General features: G+C 44.9%; 1 protein-coding gene across 1 annotated transcript in view; it reads right to left on the bottom strand.

Annotated features, from left to right (window-relative positions):
• Positions 1 to 281: 281 nt before the first annotated feature.
• Positions 282 to 22,823, bottom strand: part of GLIPR2 (GLI pathogenesis related 2) — a 23,662-nt gene continuing 1,120 nt past the window's right edge. Inside the window, exons 2-5 of the mRNA XM_079950161.1 lie at positions 12,389 to 12,497; positions 6,025 to 6,128; positions 4,774 to 4,851; positions 282 to 3,468 (exon numbers count right to left, since the gene is read on the bottom strand). Coding sequence (XP_079806287.1) covers positions 3,308 to 3,468; positions 4,774 to 4,851; positions 6,025 to 6,128; positions 12,389 to 12,497 — 452 coding nt within the window. The 3' untranslated portion in view covers positions 282 to 3,307. The remainder of the gene's footprint in view (positions 3,469 to 4,773; positions 4,852 to 6,024; positions 6,129 to 12,388; positions 12,498 to 22,823) is intronic.

Below are 22,823 nucleotides of genomic sequence, written 5' to 3'. Positions count from 1 at the left end.
GATGGAATGAAATTATTCCCTGGATCTGGGGCCAAGCATAATCCACTATTACTCTATTACCCTTTTTCATGATATGGCAGTTTCCTCTTCTTGTTTTTTGTTCTTCTGTAAGATAATCTCTGTATAAGCACAGTTGTTATACAAAATTACAAGCTGACGAACCAAAGGATTTACAGATGTGCTATCACTTCCTTTATGGAGTCTCAATATGTGTGTGTTGGGCCACTCTTCTGAATTATGGCTAGAGTGATGGTGATGAGTTTTGAAACAGCCACAAACTCTTCATACAAAAAATACTTTATTTTCAAATATTAATAATTCTGCTGTATTGAATTCTTGGGTTACATTTAATGGACTTGGAATTCAAACGGCAGCACCACTAACTTAATATCATGTGACCATGTAAGGCAAAGACCTTTCTGATTTAAGGTTTATTTCTTTTAAACAGAAGCTGAATATTCATGAATATACACAATTTTAGTAAGGCTATGCTCATGGAAGTAAAGAGATAAGGCGGGTGGGGGTAGAAAGATTGACATCAGGACCTGATACTCTTCTGGATTCTGCCACCTGAGGCAGTTGCCTCACCTTGCCTCATGGGCGGGCCTCCCTAGGGTGAGGTGTGCGTTCTGGTTAAAGTGGGGCTGCATATGGACTATGCCTTTAAAGGGCATTTGAAGCACACACACCCTTAAATTACAGTGCCTGATGTCTCACTTTATTGGACGTGACTCCCCTCTGCCCACTGTAGTTTAAGGGTTGCTAGGAATTGTAAATGAGAGATAAACTACAGTGCCCATAATTCTTGGGGGGGGGGAAGAAATCTGTTTTTAAGGTATAGTGTGTTCACAGCCTGGGACTAAAGGAAGGAGGCCTACAAGCTGCCTTGGGTATTTGGGACTTCAAGGGAGGTTGGGGGCTGCTGTCCAAACCTGGGCCACATGGGCTCCTCTGCCTGCCCTCAGGATGTCCCAATGCTACACTGGTCGTCTTTCTTTTCTCCTCTTCTGGTAGGTAAGGAGCAGGCTGCCACTGGACAGTTGCTTAGCATCTAGCCATCCCTGGCTCTCTCCTCCTTCCACCTGCTCTTTGCCCGGGGTTCACTGGACCCACCCACCCCCAAACTTGTCTAAACTCGCAGGTCTCTGCCTCGTGCCAAAATGAGAATCCTAGGCAGGAACTTCTGGGTTCACCCAACCCTTCTCTCCCCTCTGTGCACATCCCAATTCTTTATCCAGCAGCTCCTAATGGAGACTTGCACTCTGTGCCCTTCCTCCAGGGTCTCTCACCCCTTCTCCTCCACACCATCCATCTCCAAACAGGGAAGCATCATCTGAATGCTGGCATCGGATAAACTATAACTGCTGTGGGCTGGTTGGTGAGGCTGGCAGCCTCCCTGGGAGTAGCTGAGATACCGCCTCTCTTTTCCTTGGTCACCCTCCAGCTGGCTGGCTGAGATCTATAGACCAACCAGTAGCTGGCCCTGGGCAGTATTATTTCAGATGTATAGACGTATCAAAAATATAAGGACAAGTCTTCTGTGCAGAACTATGTGTACTCTGCATTATATATATATTCAGGCAATCCATATTCTGTACTAAGAAAACAAAATCCTGTGAGATGTGATAAATTATAAAATTTGAGCAAATTTTATGATTTATCTTATTTTGCGTAATTTACTCTACAAGTTTTGCTGCCCTTGCTAATCATGGGAAAGGAAATGACACTGAAACCTGACATCCCCAATGACTGAGAATCTCATTCAGGCACTGCTCATACTTCTGAGATTTCAGCAAATTTTTGCATCTTGCTTTACAAAATGAAAACTGAATTTCTCAGGAAGGTTATTTATGTGTACCTTCCTACACTCACTTGGAACTGCAGCATAAAGTCATGCATTACCAGTTACATATCTAATAGGAATGTTCTAAAAGAGCAGATGAATAGAAGATTTACAATATTTCTTAAAGTGTGGGAAGAGATGGTGTTAAGAAAGATTGTGATTTCTAATGATGGCAGAATAATCCCAAAGGGCATGCCTTCCCCTAGTCACTGGTATGGTATGTATTTTTAATGTAAACCACTGTGAGCAACACCATATCATGTAAATTGTCATCTGAATTGTACATACAACAAGCACACATTGTGCCAACTTTTTTTTTTTAAAAAAAACCAACTTCAACCAGGCATCTAAATTATGCACCAAGGAAAGAGTAATCCTTTAACCAGTGTAAATTATGCACAGTTGCTCTATTTGCACGATTTCGCTTTTCTGCATAATTTACCTGTATTTTTGCTATCTTGCATAATTTATTCTGGTTTTGCTATAATGGAGGTCAAGAACCTATGTAAGCCACGGAAGTACTGAAATCAACTACCAGGCTTCTGACATATTGGTGGGCATTTGACCAGACACCTCTAAGTATCTCTTTGCAGCTGTGCTGCTTGTTTTATTTTCTGGTGAGATTCTCAAGAAGCTGAACTCTGCACTTCCACTGCAACATGTATACAGCCCTGGATTTAGGCTGCTATGTGGCATCCCGGATTTCACTGAACAAATAGTACTCACCCAAATAGTAGCTACTCATCTAGGACTAAGTTCAAATTTCAACTAACTGGAAAACCTTTCATGGCAACGGCAAACCTTGCTCAATATACAGTACATCGCAGAGTTCAGTTTTCATCTTCTGTGCTCCCAGATGCCACCATCATCTGACAGACCATTGTGATTTCGACACATGCACTTGGCCAAAGAACACAAATGTTATTTACAGAGTGTATCAAGGCTACATAGAGAACCCTCATACATCTAGAAAGAGCAAACAAAAATATTATAAAGTACTGCATAAAAGCAAGGGCTATGGATGTGAATGGGATTCATAAGGAACTCAACTGTTTTGATACAATAGCCAAAATCAGACTGTTTACTTTGTAATTTACAATCTGAACTTGATTAAAAAAACATTTAAAAGTTATCACAACTGAATTTTACTTAAACCATACAAATGCAATTTTAAAAAGGAACTCTAGACAAATATAAAGCTATATAAAACCATTATTTGAACTCCTAATTTTTGCACATTCTACATTTTGGGCTTGCTGAGGTTCCTCAGCCCTTTAGGCACTGGTTCCATACAAAAGTCCATTTTGGTAGGCAAGATTGATTCTCACGATTCAAGCCACTCTCCTTGTAGCAAGTTTGATAACCATTTTCAAATATAAACCTGCTTATCCAAACTAATCCGATCCTCCGCTTTGCTTTTCATTGGCCGCTTGAGCAGTCCTTTCCCTCAGGCTCCTGGCAACGTTATTTCCTTGGCGGGAGCACATTCTGTTCGTAGTGACCAGGGTTGACAATATTGCCAGCAGGCTCATAGCGGGCCACCACAAATGTGGAGCCGTCACTGGCAGCTGCCTTTCCAACTCCCATCTTTTTGGTGTTCTTCCAGACCATGGCTGTAAAGTGTCCTTAAAGAAAAACCCCACACAGAATCTATCAGGCTCTGGGCAAGAGTCTCATGCAAGACTGGGCAAGAACAGTAGTCGGTTTCAGAAAAATTGCTCAAGGAAATTCAAGCGTCCTAACTCAAGGACATTAACCTTTGTGCACAATAAAAGTATTGCTTGCTCATAACTTTTTAAAAGAACAATTGTTTTGAGGATACATTTGAAAGTTTTAAGGAGCGCTCCAATTAGTTAACTTGTTTGTTTGACCTCAGTTTCAGGTTCCTTGGTGTGAAGCTCACTGGAGGCTGTGGTGCTCTTGTGATATACGCTTTTATTTATAAACATACACAGGCTGAGCATTAAATGGAAGAGCATGAACACTCCAACCAATCTTGCTCCACATTAGGCCTCATGGAGAACCCCCAAAGTCATAGCTTTGGTTTCAGAAAAGACAGCATGTCTGTCCTCTTGAGAATTCCCAGCGACCTGTGCCGCCAGATGAGACTAACCCTGACTAGTCACTGGCCTATTGCTCCCAAGGCATCCCTAGTTAGTTGTTTCTATGGCAACACATCCGTACTTAACAGGTTAACCCAATGCAGTTAGCAAAGCTTCTAACTGGTATCTCTGTCATTTCCTGAAAAATTAAACCGTGTGTCTTTGGAATCAATGCTTTTTCAAATCATGGTGTTAGAAAGAGGAATATTTAGAAATTACTAAGCCTGAGCTTCTTCACACTTGGTTACGCAGTGCCTGTTTCTTGCTGAATTTTGAATACCATGCCTCCACCTCCCCGCCCTCTATTCAGTCAAAAGGATATGTTTAATGTCTGAGATATTGTGAGAAACTAGAAGTGTCCTTTAGGTTATCTGCAGGGCCAGCCAAAAACATTCAGGTGAACCACTAAATGGCACCCCTGCACCAGGGAAGAATGGGTGAGTGAAGGGGGGAAATCAATTCAACCTCACCCAACAACTGAGGTGGGGGGAGAGGAAGAGAGAGGTCCACTCTCTGAATCTCACTGGGTGGAAGGGGAGCCCACCATTTCCTTGCTAGGGGTGGGAGGAGACCAGCATTGCCTCCTATTCACTGAGAGGCCGTGAGAGAGGCGGCATGGGGGGGTGCCAAGGAGGGGGCAGCTGTGGCCTCCAAGGAGGGTCTCACAGCCATCATTGCCACCACCAAAGCAGCAGTGGGTGATACATTCCTTAGCGACGGGATCTGCTGCCCCTGCAGATCTTGCTCCCTGAGGCAGTCCCTTTCCTTGCCTCAAAGGTGGGCCAGTACTGGCTAACTGTCAATAAGCAATGCCAAGCCCATACTCACCTGTCCCAGAGGAAAACCCCGGACTCTGAAAGTTGTAACTTTTTATTTCGTTGTACCATCTCTCAGCTACTTCGCTCCCTGCAAAATGAATGAAAAGATGCTGTGAAATTGCAACTGATGGGGTGCAAAAATGCTGCCACTCTGTTCTTTTTTCCCTCCAAGACAAGGCAGCTCTGGGCTCTCAAAAAACATTCTAACCAAGCTGGAATTAAGTTAGTAAAACCCCCAAAGTTTTAGAAAAAAAGAGTATCACACACCATTCTGACCAACAGCAATAAGTAGCTGAATTTAAAACGTAAAGAGAAAGCATTTTTTTGACCACCTAAGTATGTCTTTTGCAGTTACCAAATGTCCTGATGCAGTTTTGAAAAATGTATCAAAATGTAAAATGTGTATTTTGAGAGAAAATAAATTTAGAAATGTTTTGGTCGGTGAGTGTAAAATCACAGAGATAACTGACAAGCACTAAGCACATTTTCAATTTTATAAAATTCAAATGTTTTAATATTTAAAGCAGTTAAATAACTTTAAACATATTGGATTCAGTAGTTAGGTTCTGCCTCTTTTCTACTGATTTACACCCTACCTTACCCTTGGGCCATAACATTTCTGGGCTGGATCTAGACACATGAAAGAAGAAGCGTTTCAGTTAAACGCATTGTAAACTTCGTATGAGAAATCAGGTTGGCAAAAACGGAACTCTACAGCGCCACCTGGTGTCACAGTATTATAATGCATATACAAAGCATATAAAGCACTTTTTCTCTGCCAATGTGGCTGAGTACCTGGATATGGAGATGCAAGCTTTTTAGAGGAAAGGTGGGATACAAATGTAATAAAAAACTGAAAAAAATATAAGCTGGCTCACATCCAACTTTATCGACACAATACCACACCAGCTCTCTGCCTACGTTCAATGAGCCTCGAACAAGAGTACCAAAGGTGGCACTGGGATACCTACACAAAGCATACAACCGATTCCAACCATTGAAAATTAATAATGTTTATCTTAAACTTCTTGCTGCAATCCTATGCTCATTTAGGAGCAAGTCCCACTGAATCAAGAGGGATATTTCCCACCTGAACATGCATAAGTATGGCACTGTGCCACTGTTAGACTGACAAATATAAAAATGCTTTCTATGGTATTTTATCACATATGTGTTGCGTAGATTGCAGTCCTTACAGTTTTGGGAGGAAAATGTTTGAGCACTGCAATGCTAACAAGTCTTTCCTATGTACTTATCTTACCTGACTGATCATACGAAGCCCATGCCAGGTTTTCCCCACATTTCCCACTACTGGATTCAGGACTGTGTTTGAGGATTCTGGTGCTAGCAAGTGCTTCTGAATACCTAGATATAAAAAAAAGGAAAGATCTTTACATAAGCATAAACAGACTGCATCATGCTGAAGCAAAATGGGTGCCAATGGCGAAGGTTGTTCTAAATCAGGGGTCTCCAAGCTTTCCTTGCCTCGGGCCGGGGTCTCCAGTGACAACTGCATGACGGGCCAGAGGGTGGGGGAGCGTGCACCCGTATGCACACACACACATGCTATTTACAGTGCACATCCGGATCAGAGGAGGCCCGTGCACATGTGCACAAGCTATTTCTGGTGCTCCTCTGCACGGGAAGTGGGTCCCTGTGCTGTGCCGCACAGCGCCGGTAAGAGTGGGCGGAGGCAGTGGCTGCCGCTGTGGACCAGATAAACAAGTTCCTTGGGCCTTATCCGGCCCCCGGGCTGTAGGTTGGTGACCCCTGTTCTAAATGAAGAGTATGCACAATGTTCCGTATAAGAGCAGCATAGTGCCCCAGAGCTACTCATGCAAGTGTGGAAAACTTTTCAGGAAGTTTTTTTTTATGTTTCATGCTTTGCTGTGCTTTTATTATGCTATAAGCCATGTCAATGTGCAAGTAGATAAATAGGTACCACTCAGGCGGGAAGGTAAACGGCGTTTCCATGCGCTGCTCTGGTTCGCCAGAAGTGGCTTAGTCATGCTGGCCACATGACCCGGAAGCTGTACGCCAGCTCCACTGGCCAATAAAGCGAGATGAGCGTCACAACCCCAGAGTTGGTCACGACTGGACCTAACAGTCAGGGGTGCCTTTACCTTTTTAAGCCACCTAGTCAGATGGGCAGGATGTAAGTAATTTTTTTATCTTTATCATCATCATCATCTGTGATGGCCTGGGAATCCGATTCAGAGGCTGAACCAGAGGAATCCCAGCCTGCACAGGAGTCCCCGCCTCCAGGGCCGGCTGAGCTGGGGCAGGGCCTTGATTCTGAAGCACCTGTGCCTGTGCCGGATCCTCAGGAGCAGGTACCAGGTGAATCCACTCTGGCTCCGGAGGTGGTTGAGGACTCAGTGCCTGCAGGTGAGTCTCCCCCTGGGCCCAGTAACCCTTCAGCCTCTCCTGAACTGCAGAGGCGAAGGGCAGAGAGGCGAAGGCAACTGGTTTCTCCCAGGCGGAGTGCTCGCCTTAAGGCCAAGAGAGGCGGGTCTCCTGGGGGCCGGGACCGCCCCTGGCCTCAGAGAAGATAAAGGCCAGTCAGCCCGGTCCCAGTTTGCGGGAGCAACGTCATTGAAGAGCTGTTTCGGCCAGCATCCAGTCCTGTTCCCCCAGAGTTCCTGTCCTTGCCCGGCTTCTCGCTGTGGACCCCGCTTCGCCCGTGGAGGACTGTCTGCCGACCCTCAACTCAGGTCCTGGACCTCACCCCACGGTAACCTCCCATCCCTGGACCAGCACATCATCATAAAAAGGTAAAGGTAAAGGTACGGGCCAGTCTTGACAGACTCTGGGGTTGTGCGCCCATCTCACTTAAGAGGCCAGGGGCCAGCGCTGTCCGGAGACACTTCCGGGTCACGTGGCCAGCGTGACATCGCTGCTCTGGCGAGCCAGAGCCGCACACGGAAACGCCGTTTACCTTCCCGCTGGTAAGCGGTCCCTATTTATCTACTTGCACCCGGAGGTGCTTTCGAACTGCTAGGTTGGCAGGCGCTGGGACCGAGCAGCGGGAGCGCACCCCGCCGCAGGGATTCGAACCGCCGACCCAAGGGAGGAGCTTGGGCAGAGGCCATATTTGATGATGGCTATGATGATGTCCCTTGCACATCATCATAAAGGTAAAGGTAAAGGTACCCCTGCCCGTACGGGCCAGTCTTGACAGACTCTGGGGTTGTGCGCCCATCTCACTTAAGAGGCCAGGGGCCAGCGCTGTCCGGAGACACTTCCGGGTCACGTGGCCAGCGTGACATCGCTGCTCTGGCGAGCCAGAGCCGCACACGGAAACGCCGTTTACCTTCCCGCTGGTAAGCGGTCCCTATTTATCTACTTGCACCCGGAGGTGCTTTCGAACTGCTAGGTTGGCAGGCGCTGGGACCAAGCAGCGGGAGCGCACCCCGCCGCAGGGATTCGAACCGCCGACCTTTCGATCGGCAAGCCCTAGGCGCTGAGGCTTTAACCCACAGCGCCACCTGCGTCCCCCGCACATCATCATAGCCATCATCAAATATGGCCTCTGCCCAAGCTCCTCCCTTGGGTCTTCCTAGACCAGGCTTCCTCAACCTCGGCCCTCCAGATGTTTTGAGACTACAATTCCCATCATCCCTGACCACTGGTCCTGCTAGCTAGGGATCATGGGAGTTGTAGGCCAAGAACATCTGGAGGGCCGAGGTTGAGGAAGCCTGTCCTAGATAATTCCTTCCTTTGGCCTTAGAAATGGGGTGGGGGGCTGGCAAGCTCCTATGTCCTCCTCCTGTCTCAGCGGTGGAGCCAAGGGACCCCCCCCCCAATGCTAATACTAATAATGCCAACAGCAACACCAATGCTAACCCTAACCCAATGGATGTGGAGGGTGAGCCAGCTGAATCGCATTCTGCCACTGTAATGAGAAATCGGGGGGTGAAGTAGGTTCCAGAGTTTATAGACAGAAAATGGTCCCACAGATTGACCTGAAACTGGGTTGTGCAAAAGAGGTAAATTTGAGGGTGGGCCATGCCATATTCGTAGTAGAAAGGGTAAGAGATTGTTATTCGAAATGAGTCAACATTTGATGAGGGACTCTGGTACGTTGACGGTGCTGTGTGCTTCTCTCCATGCTGAGGTGATTCTCCCATAAAAATTTCTATGCTTCCGTTGTTGCTGAGTAGGTTCTGGCCCACCACACTAAAGGCAGACATGGCTGCACAGTAAACTTCAAACGGGATCGTTCACTTAAGATCCACACACGTCAGAAACAAGCAAGCAGGAAGAGAAACGAGAACGGAAAGCTCAGGAAGGCCACTTAGCTTTTCGTTCCTATAGACATTAACTCTCTAGCGGCTTCTTCCTCTCAGGACAGTATTAATTAATTATGCACCATTGCCTTTTCGAACACTTCTTCTCAACAGACACATTAATTAACCCACAAAGCTGATTTTTCTTAATAGCTTGTGACAACGCTCCCCTGATAAAGGTTTTGCAGAACATCTGCTGTGGTATCTTCTGCAGGACAGTATAGTAGGTCTAGTTCCTCTGAATCTCTTTTTTAAAAGTTGTAGTTTGCATCAGTGTTTACCTCGCATCCCTTTTCTGGCTGCAACACTGAACAACATTCTGACAGTTGTGTGCCTGATTCCATGTAGTTCTCCCCATACTTTCGTGAACAGCCTTTCGCAATGAATCGGACCATATGCCATTAATTTTACCCTATTGCACTTTACTTTATTTTCAACTCCCACTTACATCCTATTGGGTTTTCTGTCTGAAGGCTGGCGTGAGTATCTACGTTTGCTTGTCATGCATGGATTTTATATCTTCCTTTGGCTACCCTTTTCTATCGATGGGCTTCTCTTTCTGGCATGTGTGCAGCATTCTCTCAGAATAGCCTAGTAGTGCTAACTTTGTAGGACAAATGACCAGAAGGATTGTCTTTTGTTTTCCCCATCTGATCTCAACATCTGCACGGGATTGCCTTTGATCCTCTTCTGATACTGCTTTTTGCAAAGTCATTTGCTGTATTCAACCAGTGAGTCTTGCTAGCTTGACTAAGCTTTCCCCCTCCCTCCAAGTCTCCTAAAGCAGCTCAGGGGATCGAGAGAATCCCCAGAAAAGCATTTAGGAGAGGAAAGGAGAGGTTGTTTGGTCCAGAAAGCACAAATACTTGTTCTGATATAATGATCACCTTATTATGATGCCAAATCCCACCCACCTTACTGACGGTCACTTTGTGTGTGAATTCAGGATTGTGGGTCCAGACACAGTGAGGCCGTGGGCAGCTGGGGACTAATCAAGGAAGATGAAATAATAACAAGATAATTGCTTTGGGATAAAAGAAGGGTTAGGGTAATCTCAGGTTAAGGATCACTCCGGGATATACATCAAAATGGGATGATCTCTAAGATCACCATTTTGGGGGGTATCCTGGCCCATCAGCCCCCATCTGAGTGTCAGGATGGAAGCACCTCCCCCAGACACCTTTAAGGGAGCACCCCAACCCCTTGGAGTGGGGGGTGAAAGTCCCAATTGCCTCCCCATCTGCACTGACTAGGAATTCAACCCAATGCCTTATCTGCCACCTCAGTTGACCCCACCCTCAGGCAGCTCACCCCCAAGCTACTTACATCTACAACCACTCTCAAAGGTCTTTGTAAACATCCAGCAGCCACATCTTGGTGCCCATTGGCAACAGATGTGCCCCATCAGGTCTGGACAGGCCTCTGTTATGAACTACAATGCCAGGGTGCTGAATCACCCACACCCAACCTGCCCTATCACTGCTGCAGCACCAACAGTTCAGACCAAAATATAGATATTAAGGAGGTGTTTCAAGAGCAGACTCTCCAGATTGGTAGGCTGGTGAGGCTGATGATGCCTTTTCTGTTTCTCAGATTATTCTTGCCTAGCTAATGACAAGGGCATCTGGCAGGGCCTTCACCACAATCAGCGATGTAAGCCAGGGCATAAGGTTGTCTCCCATCTCATCCTCCTCCGGCCCCTTTTCCACACTGGTCTGTCTTAGAAACCTGTACCTGAACCCTTAAGGAAGACTGGGACAGGCACATATCACCCAGCACACTGACCCACAGCTCCCCAAAGAAAGCTTTGTACTTTGACCAGTCCATGGGGCCCAACACAGTCTATATGTCCCTTAGGGCAGTGTATGCAATTGGTTTTTTAGTGTCCTGGGCTGGGGGGGGTAGCTTCTGCACCAGCCTTCCAGCAGCTTCCATACATGGAAGTAGTCACAGAGGTTCTGGAAGCTGCAGGATTTTGCTGAATGATGTGAACACAGCTACATGCAAAGCCGTGGTATTTTGCAGCTAATCCCCGTTCCTTAAGGGATATGATCGTCCGCCTGAGGAGGAGGAAAGTGTGAGGCAGCCCTGCCGTGAGACCTAAAGACTTCCAAAGATTACCAAACCCTATAATACGCTTGGAATGTTGATAGCGCAACAGAATGCAATGCTCCCGGCTTCACAGTGTGTCTCTAAGCACCCACAGGTCCCCATGAAGGAGTTCTGGCAGTGGCCAAGCTATGGGTGTCAACACCATGAAGTGATCCTCCTCAAACCAGCCAGTTAATATCTTTTCCTCAACAGGAACATGATAGCAACTGTTTAGTTTTTAGAGACAGGGTGAGCATCAGAATGCTTGAAAGATTATATAAATTTAATACATCCAGAAAACTAGCACATGAGGGATAAGCGAGGCAAGGCCCCTTCTCTCAGACATGCTAGGAGCTACTGTGTCTATTCTGGGTGGTCTTTTTGTAGAGAGAAGCATCCCATTCTATGAGACCTACCAACTGTGTGAACTGGTCCAAGAAATAGTGGTGTGAATCGCTGGCAATACCAAAGAACATTAGAGCTTAGCTACATGCACCATGAGTTTGACCAAACTGCGGGAGACAGTGGAAGACAGGAGTGCCTGGCATGCTCTGGTCCAGGGGGTCACAAAGAGTCGGACACGACTGAACAACAACAACATGCACCATGTAATTTTGCTTGTGTTCCTTAGCTCTAATATTCTTTGGTAGTGCCAGCCATTGGCATTAACAACATTTAAGTTTTCTTCTTCCTTTCGACCAATGCTTATAGAAATTACTAGAGATTTTGCTGTGTGCTAGCTTGCTCTTCCAAAATATGGCACCACTGGAGAAGACAATTATGCTGATCCTGGCAGTGGGAAAAAATGTCTTTTTTATTGTTCAAGGAAATAAATCCATGAGGATTTGAGTACCAACAAACCGCAAGACGAATGCCTCGCAAGACGGAAAACCCGCTAGACGAAAGGGTTTTCCGTTTTGGAAGTGCTTCGCAAAACGAATTTCCTATGGGCTTGCTTTGCAAGACGAAAATGTCTTGCGAGTTCCTGCGGGTTTTTTTCCCTTTCCCCCCCTTTTTCTAAGCCGCTAAGCCGCTTATCTGCTTATCCACTAAGCCGCACTAAGCCGCTAATAGCGCTAATCCGCTAAGCCGTCAATGGGCTTGCTTCGCAAGACGAAAAAACCGCTAGATGAAGAGAATCGTGGAACGGATTCTTTTCGTCTTGCGAGGCACCACTGTAAATCAAAAGTACTGCAATACCGATAAACTCTTCAATTAACAAAACAAAGAAGTAGTTGTACTCACTGCTGTGCTTCCCTGTTTAACTTCTTGCAGAGTTTTAGTGAGGGAACTCCATGCTTCTTCCTGTAGTCATTGTGGGCTTTTAAGACCTCTTCCGCAAATTGCTTGGAAGCTAAAAAGGCATAAAGCATTAGAAATTCAAAACAATTCCAGTCTCTGCTTCAGGCCCTAAGCAAGGGTCAAAATCTTACATTGCTCTTACATTTCAAAGCCTACGAAATAAGAAGAAAATCAGTTTAACCAACTCATCAGATGGCTTGTATTAAAACAGCTGCACCTGAGATCACTTAGTTGCACAAGCCCTGGCGAGAGGGGATGCATTATGATATATACGGCATTGCAGAGAAAGACAAGAAGAAAGGAACTATAATATGCATGTAATCTGTGGCATTCAAAGCTTTTGACCTGGTATCAGAGTTTCTGTCTTATAACCATAACCTCCTTAGCTCATCTTCAACAACCAACGCAAAAAAGTAACAAAGCCAATTTGTTAGCATAAAATATTATTTTTTTCATATCTAAGATTTAGATAATTTATTACGATCAAAGTCCAGCTTGCATAACACAATAAAAACAGCATTTATAAAGATAAAATATACAATCAGAGCAGATTGCAGCAATAGCTCATGAGCTAAAATTGAGATATATACATACACCCGTGCAACTGAGATTTGGGCTACCATAAAAATTGACCCTGAGGCACCCCAAAAGGCGTCTTCAGCATTTCCCTGGTAAACTATTTTATTCTAGAGGATGATCTGTGCCTACAGATCTAAAATTAACAATATACAGTAAGAACTTAGGGTGCACATCTATCTTTCTTCACACTCATCTTTTACTTTTGTATGCCACATTTCCAGCAAGCAAACTGAGCACAAAACAGCCCACAATAGCAAAGAATAAATACATAAAAGCGTCACCTCCCTGTCCCAGTGCTTCTTCCTTTGATATATTGGCTGTTCTGAGCAGTTTTGCATGAAACCTCAGCTAATCTCCAAGAAGCAGGAAAGTTTGGAACTATTCCACTTAGTAGTGCAACGACTTTCTTTGGAATGTGCATCACTCATTCATGTTGGGAAGATGCCAAGTGATGTCTCTGCCAAACGATTGTATTCCAATGTGTTCCACTTTGTACTCTCGTCTTTTTCAATAAAGTTTGTGGTGATTTTTCCTACTTTCAGTGCAACTGCAGCACCAGCCTGGTGGGTGTAGACTTGCAAAGCACTATTAATGCACCTAGCAATAGAAGTCTTCAGTAAGAAAGTTGGTAATGTTCTGCCTGCCTGTCCCTACAGCATGTGGCCCCTTCCCCCATTTGTTTCCACAGCAACTATTGCCCCCACTCTTTTTAATTTTCAATTTGTTTTGTACTAAAGTGCATGTGTACTAATAAAATTATCATTTTAAAAATGAAGAAGCAAATGCTGCAATTGCTAGAATCATAGGAGCCAACTCCGAGGGGCCGTAGGGGCTTCACCCCCCCCCCCAAATATTTGAGAGGCCTGGGTCCCCACAAAGTTGATGGGCACTCGCATTCAAACAGTGTGTGTGCACTGCACCATGTGATTGATTATGCAGGGTGGGCCTTATCTGGGCCCCCACAGTATTTTATTCAAGTTGGCACCCCTGGCTATGATTGTAAAAAGCAAATCAGTAAATGAAGTACCAACTTAAATAACGCCAGTGTCCGGAAGAAGCATGAATCACTTCACACCATGTGATCGGAGGTTGCATTCCTAAGTGTGCATTCTAGGGGGTAAATCAGAAGGTTAATTCTGACTTAAACATACCTAGGATTGCAGCCTTAGAGCAAGAGCGTAGGTCAGTAATGCACAAACCACTTTTGTTTCTGCTGTGGGAACAAGAACTGAGGGGTTCCCTATAGGGAATATAGTACTATATTACACGCTATGTAGAACCACAGTTTTAATGCCTCTTCTAGCAGATAACAGTGCTGAAGAATCCTTGTGTAGAAATGACCCATATTTATGTATAAAAAGAAAGAACAGTGCACAAGCTTGGGTCAAATTAGCACAGGCACTTCCAATATTTAACAGAAGAGGACGGATAGCATAATTTCCATCCCATTACCAATGTGTTCACTGTGCAACACCCTACACATCTGAGTACCAAATATGCAAAGGTGCAAATGAGGCCATTCGTCCCATTATTGTCGGATCCAAATCGAAGGTCCCAGACCTGGGACCTTCCACGTGTAAATTACTATTGAGCTATGACTCTCCCAATCGTTGCTGAGGTAACTATTAATTTGGTAATCTTAAAATGCCCTGCAATACAGAATGCCGGATTTAGATACCACATTTAGTACTGTATTAAGATTTAGGACATATTTTTTGCATAATGTAATGTACATTGTGCGCCTCTCATTAAACTTTCCATAACCGATAATTAATATGCAGATCTGCCAAACAGCTACATTTTATTAACTCAATGAAGATGTACAGGGACATAAAATTCTATGTTTACAGAGTTATAAAAATATGCAATTCTAATATCGCTTTCTCTCTCTCTTTCTCCCACACACACACAAAGACATGGAGCCTCCTAGCATACGGTAACAACTGAAATAAAGCCGAAATCATCCAGTCAGGAATGTTATTTCTTAAAGATGCATCTGTGCTAGTGCTGAGAAACAAGAACAATAAATGACCAATTTGCTTCCCATTTCTGTCCTCTGGAGCCTGAAAGATACAGAGCTTGCTTTGTCAGTTTGGTAATCTCAGCACGATGGGCTCATGGAAAAGAAGCGAGCAGCTGGACTTTCCAACAAACTTGGAAGCAGAAGCTGCTTTAAAAAAACAAGCTTTATAGAACAAGATTAAGTGAATTTGAGTTATATTCCCTGATCTAATCCATGATCTGTCAGTATAGACATGACTCCTAAGCATGTGATCCTAACACACGTTTAAATGGAGACAACGTACTCCTGAAGAACTTTCAAATAATTGCAAGCCCAAAGTATTCCCTTAATGTTTATAAAGTGTTCTGAGCACTTTGCAATGCTGTATAAATACAAGATGCATACTGTCTTGAAATCCTTTGGGAAGAAGGAAGAGATATAAAGTTAATACATAAATGCCCACAAATCTACCCCAATTAATTCTGGAAAGAAGTCTACTCTATTTACTAGCATAGCTCACGTGTCTTTTAGCAGTGCTTGGGCAAGTTCTCTCAGAACAGGGAGGGAGTTCCAGCTCTTTTGGGACAGGCAAGAGATACTAACAGGAATGTCCCAGTTCTGAAATATTGCTTAGACACAGAGGTTGATCAGGAAGGTTTATTCTAGGTGTGAGTTTGGGATTTAGAATCATAGAATCATAGTTGGAAGGTACCCTGAGGGCTATCAAGGTCAACCCCATGAAATGCAGGAATCTCAACTAAAGTATCCAAGGCAGATGTCCCTCCAATCTCTGCTTAAAAACCTCAAAGGAAGGAGAGACCACAGCCTCCCAGAGGAGACCATTCCACTGTCAAACAGCTCTTACTGTCAGAAATCTCTTCCTGATGTTTAGTCTGAATCTTGTAACTTGAAGCCATTGGTTTGGGTCCTACCATCCAGAGCAGGAGAAAACAAGTTGGCTCCCTCTTCCATTCCTTCAGATATTTGAAGATGGCTCTCATATCTCCTCTCAGTCTCCTCTTTGGAAGCCAATGTGGGTTTCTTGCGGGTGTGGGTGCTGCACTAATGGGGATTTCAGGATATGTAGAATGCTTGGAGGCAGACACAGGCATGCCTGGCACATCCTGATTCTTATAATCCATTATCTGCTGATAAACTGCTGCAGTTGAAAAGCCCAAGGCATTTGTTGTGTGATTCAGGCTTTGAAAGCTGCCTGGTTCATATAGTCCCACTGACTGCCTGCTTTGGTTTAGATCCTGCATATTTCAGGTGGGGCCCTGGACTTTAGCAATGCTAGTTTGATGGTTATGAGATGGCACTGCTGGTTAGTGGCTAGAAGACCACTGGTACAGCTGGGTTTAGTTAAGGCTGCCTCTCTCTAGGGGTGCCAAATTGAATAAAATATTGGAGGGGGGGGGCGAGACAGGCCCACATCACCAATCACAAGATGCAGCACCCAACTACCATTTGAATGGCAATGCCCATCAACTTGGGGGACCCGGCTCCCTCAAATATATTACTGTGGGGGTGAAGGTAGCTCCACTCCTAGAAGTTGGCTCCTATGTTCTCTCCTTTGGCAGGGTTTTGCTCATGCATAGTGTTAAGGAAAATTCTGGGTTGAGAGACTATTCAACAGCCCAGCTCATCAGAGTACAAGTCCCCTGTGGGTCCATGCAGTCAGTAAAAGAAGGAAATTCCAGCCAAGTAATTTGGAACAAAACAGAAGTCAGTAGACTTAGATCCTTTACTGTTGCGCAACAGGTTGAAACAGCAGTAAGTGAACCCAGAGCATGGGGCGACATTGACTTTTAAAACATTCCCACCATATCCCAGAATACAGTTTGCACAGCATCACTGCTACATCACTAACATGTCACAAAAAGGGGGGGGGTTACACAAGGTTAGCATAGGCAGATATGTCAGGGTATAAGATTAGCATAGTACCCACCACCCAAAAGTACAACAGAACTTCCTTTGCATGTCTGGAGCCTGAGACAGGTCTGGTGATGAGATTTGGCATCAATTGTCACCTCTGGGCATTTCCTGGGGTAGGAGGTGTGTATACATGTCTTCAAGCCTGGAGAGGTGGCAGGGGAAAGAGTCTTTTTTCCAAGGGCAAAATGGCGTTGGAATGGAGGAACTTGGCAAAGGGGTTGATTTGAGCTGTCAAGTCGAAAGGATACATTCAGGCATAATATTTGTAACATTTAACAACTTTAAAGATGTGTGCCCCACCCCGCTCCGTTGTAATTTCTGTAACAATCGTTTTTTTGGCAGCTGCTGTCTTGCACTGCATCATGACTGCTGATCTGCTCTTGTTAAATTCGTAAATGTGGCCCTAGTTCACCAACTTCTGTGTTTCCTATCATCTCCTGGTTTGGTTGCAATTTAATCTATCCATTTTCAAGCCCACTCTTAGCAGGCAGGAGAACATACAACTTCTGGAAAACAGTACAGCTTCCCTTCCTTTTAACTGTGATTCATATATACAGAAATCTATTACACAGCCTGCAATGAGTCATTATCTTGGGGGTTTTTCCACTCAAGTCTTCAAAAAATGCTAATGACTAAGGTTCCTGAAAGCAGCTTGTTTATATATCTGCAAAGCTAACAAATCTGTAAAAAGGATGTATAGAGTGGTGGGAAGACCTTCAGAAGTCATGGAGAGAGGGATCTTCCAACCCTGAGAGTGGGGAGGGTGTTGGGCTCCACAAGCTAATATTTTACTAGAAGCCAAACATTGCTTCAGTTACTAGCATGGACTAGAACTACTCCAGAGCAGACCCAATATTGCGTAAAGGTAAAGGTAAAGGCGACCCCTGACCATTAGGTCCAGTCGTGGATGACTCTGGGGTTGCACGCTCATCTCGCTTTATTGGCCGAGGGAGCCAGCGTACAGCTTCCGGGTCATGTGGCCAGCATGACTAAGCCGCTTCTGGCGAACCAGAGCAGCGCATGGAAACGCCGTTTACCTTCCCGCCAGAACGGTACCTATTTATCTACTTGCACTTTGACGTGCTTTTGAACTGCTAGGTTGGCAGGAGCTAGGACCGAAAAACAGGAGTTCACCCCATCGTGGAGAATCAAACCGCCGACCTTCCGATTGGCAAGCCCAAGAGGCTCTGTGGTTTAGACTGTTAACAAGGGGGGGGGGGTAGGTTCTCCTTGCAACAAGACCACAGCACCACCCGTGTCCCTTTAATATTGCATACCCTCCAACATTTTGTAAGAAAAATTCAGGGCACTCCTCAGCCACCCCATCTATGTCACTTGCCCCCTCCCTGCCGCTGACCCCTTCCTCGCCCGCCTGATCACCCCCTCCTTGCCTCCCCTCTCTTACCATTGCTGTCTTCAGCCTTCTGCTCAGCAACCTCAAGCCGCCTCAGGAAGGTTACCCTAGGCCCTGTGATGCTGGCAGACGCTGTGATGCCTAGAGTGGCCTCCGAGAAAATCAGGGCATCCCAGATTGGGATCAGAAGCCGGGGCAGCCTCCGTAAATTCAGAATGTCCCGATTAAATCGGGATACTTGAGGGGTCTGATATTCCCCTAATGGAGATGAGAAGATTGGGAGCATGATGCGGCAGTCACACAACCCCCCTCCCCATCATTATTTACCGTATTTTTCGCCCTATAGGATGCACTTTTTCCCCTCCAACAATGAAGGGGAAATCTGTGTGCATCCTATGGGGCGAATGCAGACTTTTGCTGAAGCTTGGAGAGCAAGAGGGGTCGGTGCGCACCGAACCCTCTCGCTCTCCAGGCTTCAGGAAGCTATCAGCAAGCCTGGGGAGCCTGCAGGAGTTCCCGCAGGCAGGGCTCCCTAGGCTGCGGATAGCAGCCTGCTGCCCGGAGCGTGGGGCGTGCTGAAGCCGCAGCTGGGGGGGGGGAAATAAAAGTTATTTTCTTTATTTCCCCCTAAAAAAACTAGGTGCGTCCTATGGGCCGGTGCGTCCTATAGGGCAAAAAATACAGTACTTTAACCATGGGATAGGATTGCTAAATGCACCAGCACAAGTCATGATCTGCAGCAGCTAGAATTCAAACCACCATTTGAAACAAATGAGTTTGCATATTCTGGTTAACAAGGAAACTTAATAGCATGCTTAGCACCAATGCAAGAACAGCTAAAAATCCCACAGATTAAATAAAATGTTTCATGTTTTGGATATATGGAGGACTCAGATTTTTGTTTTTGGAAGATTAAAAAGAAGATTCATTATAACAAATTATTTTGGTCAGTAGGATATAACAGCATGTCCTTTTCTATTAGACACACAGTGTCTCAATCCTTAGTTAGACATATCCCAGGATTTCAAGACTTGCCTCAAAGGATATCATAGCTCATTTAACACAAAGAATGTACATTAGTACATTCTCTTAGTACAGTCTCTTTGTAAACTGCTTTGGAGGTTTGAGCTGCATATACATTTTATAAAAGAAATACATGACAGAATTAGACTCCTAATCCTTTGGGTGAAGAAAGTGTTCTTGAAGTGCAGAACTGTAATAGCGAAAAACAATGTACCAGTCCCATAAAGGTTTTTACAGCAATAATGTAATACTGTATATGTAAGTAATATTGTGTCCTTGTTCACGAATGAGTGGAGTCCTGAGATTGCAGATTAGTGAGCACAGAAGTAAGATTGTAACAAAACCATTTGTGGCTCCATTAACATTTCACTTCCTGGAAGGTAAGAATACACCTGAGGATTTAAGGTTCATTGCTGTTGAACAGATTCACATATACAGGGCTAAATCCCCACCTCCTACTTCAAGCTATTAAATGTTCACCTTGCAAACAGTCATTCCTTATCAGCGGAATGAAAAAAATTGATATGCCAGCATATTTATAAGGATGTTTTCAATATTGTAGCAGCCTGTTTACCATTCTAAACAGGAAATGCTTTCAGGAAATGCTCTCTTGTTGCTCAAGGGTTGTTATAGCTCAGTGGTCTTAGGACACTGATATTTGTGTTTCTTATGGTTTTCTTCTATTGTATGCATGGTATATTGCTAAAATGATAACCTGACAGATGCATACTTAGATATTCTACATTCTAGTCCCTGAAATCTGGGTGGCCTAAACTGCATATGCAGATTGTTTCCTAATTATACAAATCAGGTGGTGGGTTAAAAAAGGTTGAAGCAACTCCCTCTCCTCCTGACCTCCCACTGCAAACCACCCCTTTCCAAGTTTCTTTTATAGCAGGAGTGGAGAACAACATGGATTTTCCAAATGTTCCTGGACTCCCCCAGCCATCAGGCCAAGCCAGCGTGGGCAACAGAAAGGGAGCTGGAGTTGATGAGAGTCCAGCAATATCTGGCTCCCAGAGAGGTTTCCTGCTCTGTTGTAGAGGAATGAGCACGATGGCTGGGTTTTCTTAGATATTTTTGCATGTATTGACTGTCTGAACCCTCAATGGGTACTTATCAGATATTAAGAGAATTTCGCATATTGGAAGAAGTCTAAAATTCTTTCCTGAGGGAGATGAGAGGGCAGGGAATACAGGATGTTCCTTTACTGTTATTATGCCTTATTGTTTTTAGCTTTCTAAAATTGTATAAAATTCAATAAAATAATAAAATCTCTTCCCGATAATAAACTCCATTGAACAAAACAGGACTTACTTGTGTGGAGAAATGTGCTGTTTGTCTAACAAGGTACTGTAACCCTCAATCATCAAAAGCCTGTTTGATTCTGTGTTTTGCTCATGACCCATTACCCCCTGGCTGCCACCTCAAAGGGGGATTGGTCCAGAGTGCATCAGTTTTTAATACTGTATACCAAAGGTCGGCGGTTCGAATCCCTGCGGCGGGGTGCGCTCCCGCTGCTCGGTCCCAGCGCCTGCCAACCTAGCAGTTCGAAAGCACCTCCGGGTGCAAGTAGATAAATAGGGATCGCTTACCAGCGGGAAGGTAAACGGCGTTTCCGTGTGTGGCTCTGGCTTGCCAGAGCAGCGATGTCACGCTGGCCACGTGACCCGGAAGTGTCTCCGGACAGCGCTGGCCCCTGGCCTCTTAAGTGAGATGGGCGCACAACCCCAGAGTCTGTCAAGACTGGCCCGTACGGGCAGGGGTACCTTTACCTTTTACCACAGGAAGCACCAGTTTGCCTTAATTAGCTCTTAACACATGCTAATTTCAGAGGCTTTAGAAACTGTCTAATACAAATGCACACATGGGTCTATCATCCAATTTTAACACACAAGCTCTGCTCTACATCCTATTTCAGGCAGGCTTCCAGATCCTCCACTCCAACGCTTAAGCACCAATTTCACGTTTGCCCATTTCAAATATTTAATACTTAAATCAATTTTTTAGTTCAAACTACTGTCAAAGGTGGCTTGCAAGTTATATTAAACCTCTTTTAATCAAGAGAAAAATAACAGATTTTTTTAACAGAAGCATCACACCATAACACAGACCAGAGGTGTCAATCAGCTGTGTTTTACTCAGAGGAGACCTATTGAAAATAATGGGCATACTGTAGGTCCATAATGATCATTTGTTTCAATACTACCCATAATTTCCAAATTAAAACTATTGAGGGGCTTGTGCCTGGCTCAGAAAAAACAAAAGACTCTCTGCACCTGATAAGCACCAGCCAGGGAAAAAGCATTCTATAACAGAGTACCCTTTTCTGATTAAATGTTTTGATTGCACCTTTAAAAAAAACAAATCCGCTTTTTCTCACTGCAAAACTGTTCCATGGAACAGCGACAATAAGATTGTGACATCAAAGCCACCCATGTATTCAACACTCTGCACATCAATTTCACAAAGAACATTGACACTTGGTTTTTAGGTACATCTGTGTGCACCCTGAAATTATCAGGCTTGGGGAAACTCATAGCATTAAACACAGAAATCTGTTGGCTGGATGCTGCAGTTAAAAGCAGGCTGCATGACTTCTAGCCTTGCCTACATCTGGGTAAAACCAGATGGACTTCTCCGATAGTGCAGTTTAAATACACCCACACCCAGGCCTTGTACACAATCAGAAGTTACAACATGCAGCTAGTGATTACCACCCCTGTTGCTATTTATGGCAGACCGAGAGAGAATGAAAACACACCCACCCTTTCTCCACGTCTTCCACCCACAAGTAAAAACAATGGGAGAAAGAGGTATTCTCAGGAGGACTCAGAGGAGCCTTGGTGATTTGGTCGCCTGAATGATGGCATTCAGGGATTCAGTCTGTTTGACTCCAAACTTCGTGGCAAATGGCTAAGGGCCCCTCCTTGCAACGGCTGAGAAAGTCAAGCTGTGTTCCTTCAGCCACTGTCCTGGACTCCAGTCCAAAGTGTTACTCCTAACAGGTAAACAGATGTCACCTCTGGCACGGAAGACCAAGGAAAGCTATCTGCTTAAAACAGACATGCGGAAGGCTCCTGAGGCAGTTCCACTGTAGCTCCAAATTGTTTGTGACTACTGACCCTTGCTGGCTGGGACTGATGGTAGTGGTGAGTCCAACATCTGGAGGGCCACAGGTTGCATACTCCTGGTGTGTGTGTGTGTGTGTGTGTGTGCGCGCACACACACACACACACACACAGTGTATATCCTTCTCCATTCTGGACTTTCCCACCGACTTGCAGAGCTGCAAGGCTGCTGTGTTGTGAACAAAGAGCTGCCTCCTAAGGGGGCCTAGTTCTTTGGTGCTGCCAGACATAACAGTTGCAGAGTTTTGCATTTAAAAGCTGCAAGGCTAGTAGACATGTAAAAGATACAGCTTTTGCCATCACAGCATCTGTTGGCCAAAGAAAAGCAGCAGCTGTTACATTCCTGCTTGTTTT

Source organism: Podarcis cretensis, assembly GCF_951804945.1.
Source record: "Podarcis cretensis genome assembly, chromosome: 13".
Classification (NCBI taxonomy): Eukaryota; Metazoa; Chordata; class Lepidosauria; order Squamata; family Lacertidae; genus Podarcis; species Podarcis cretensis.
This window is presented reverse-complemented; position numbering and strand designations above follow the sequence as displayed.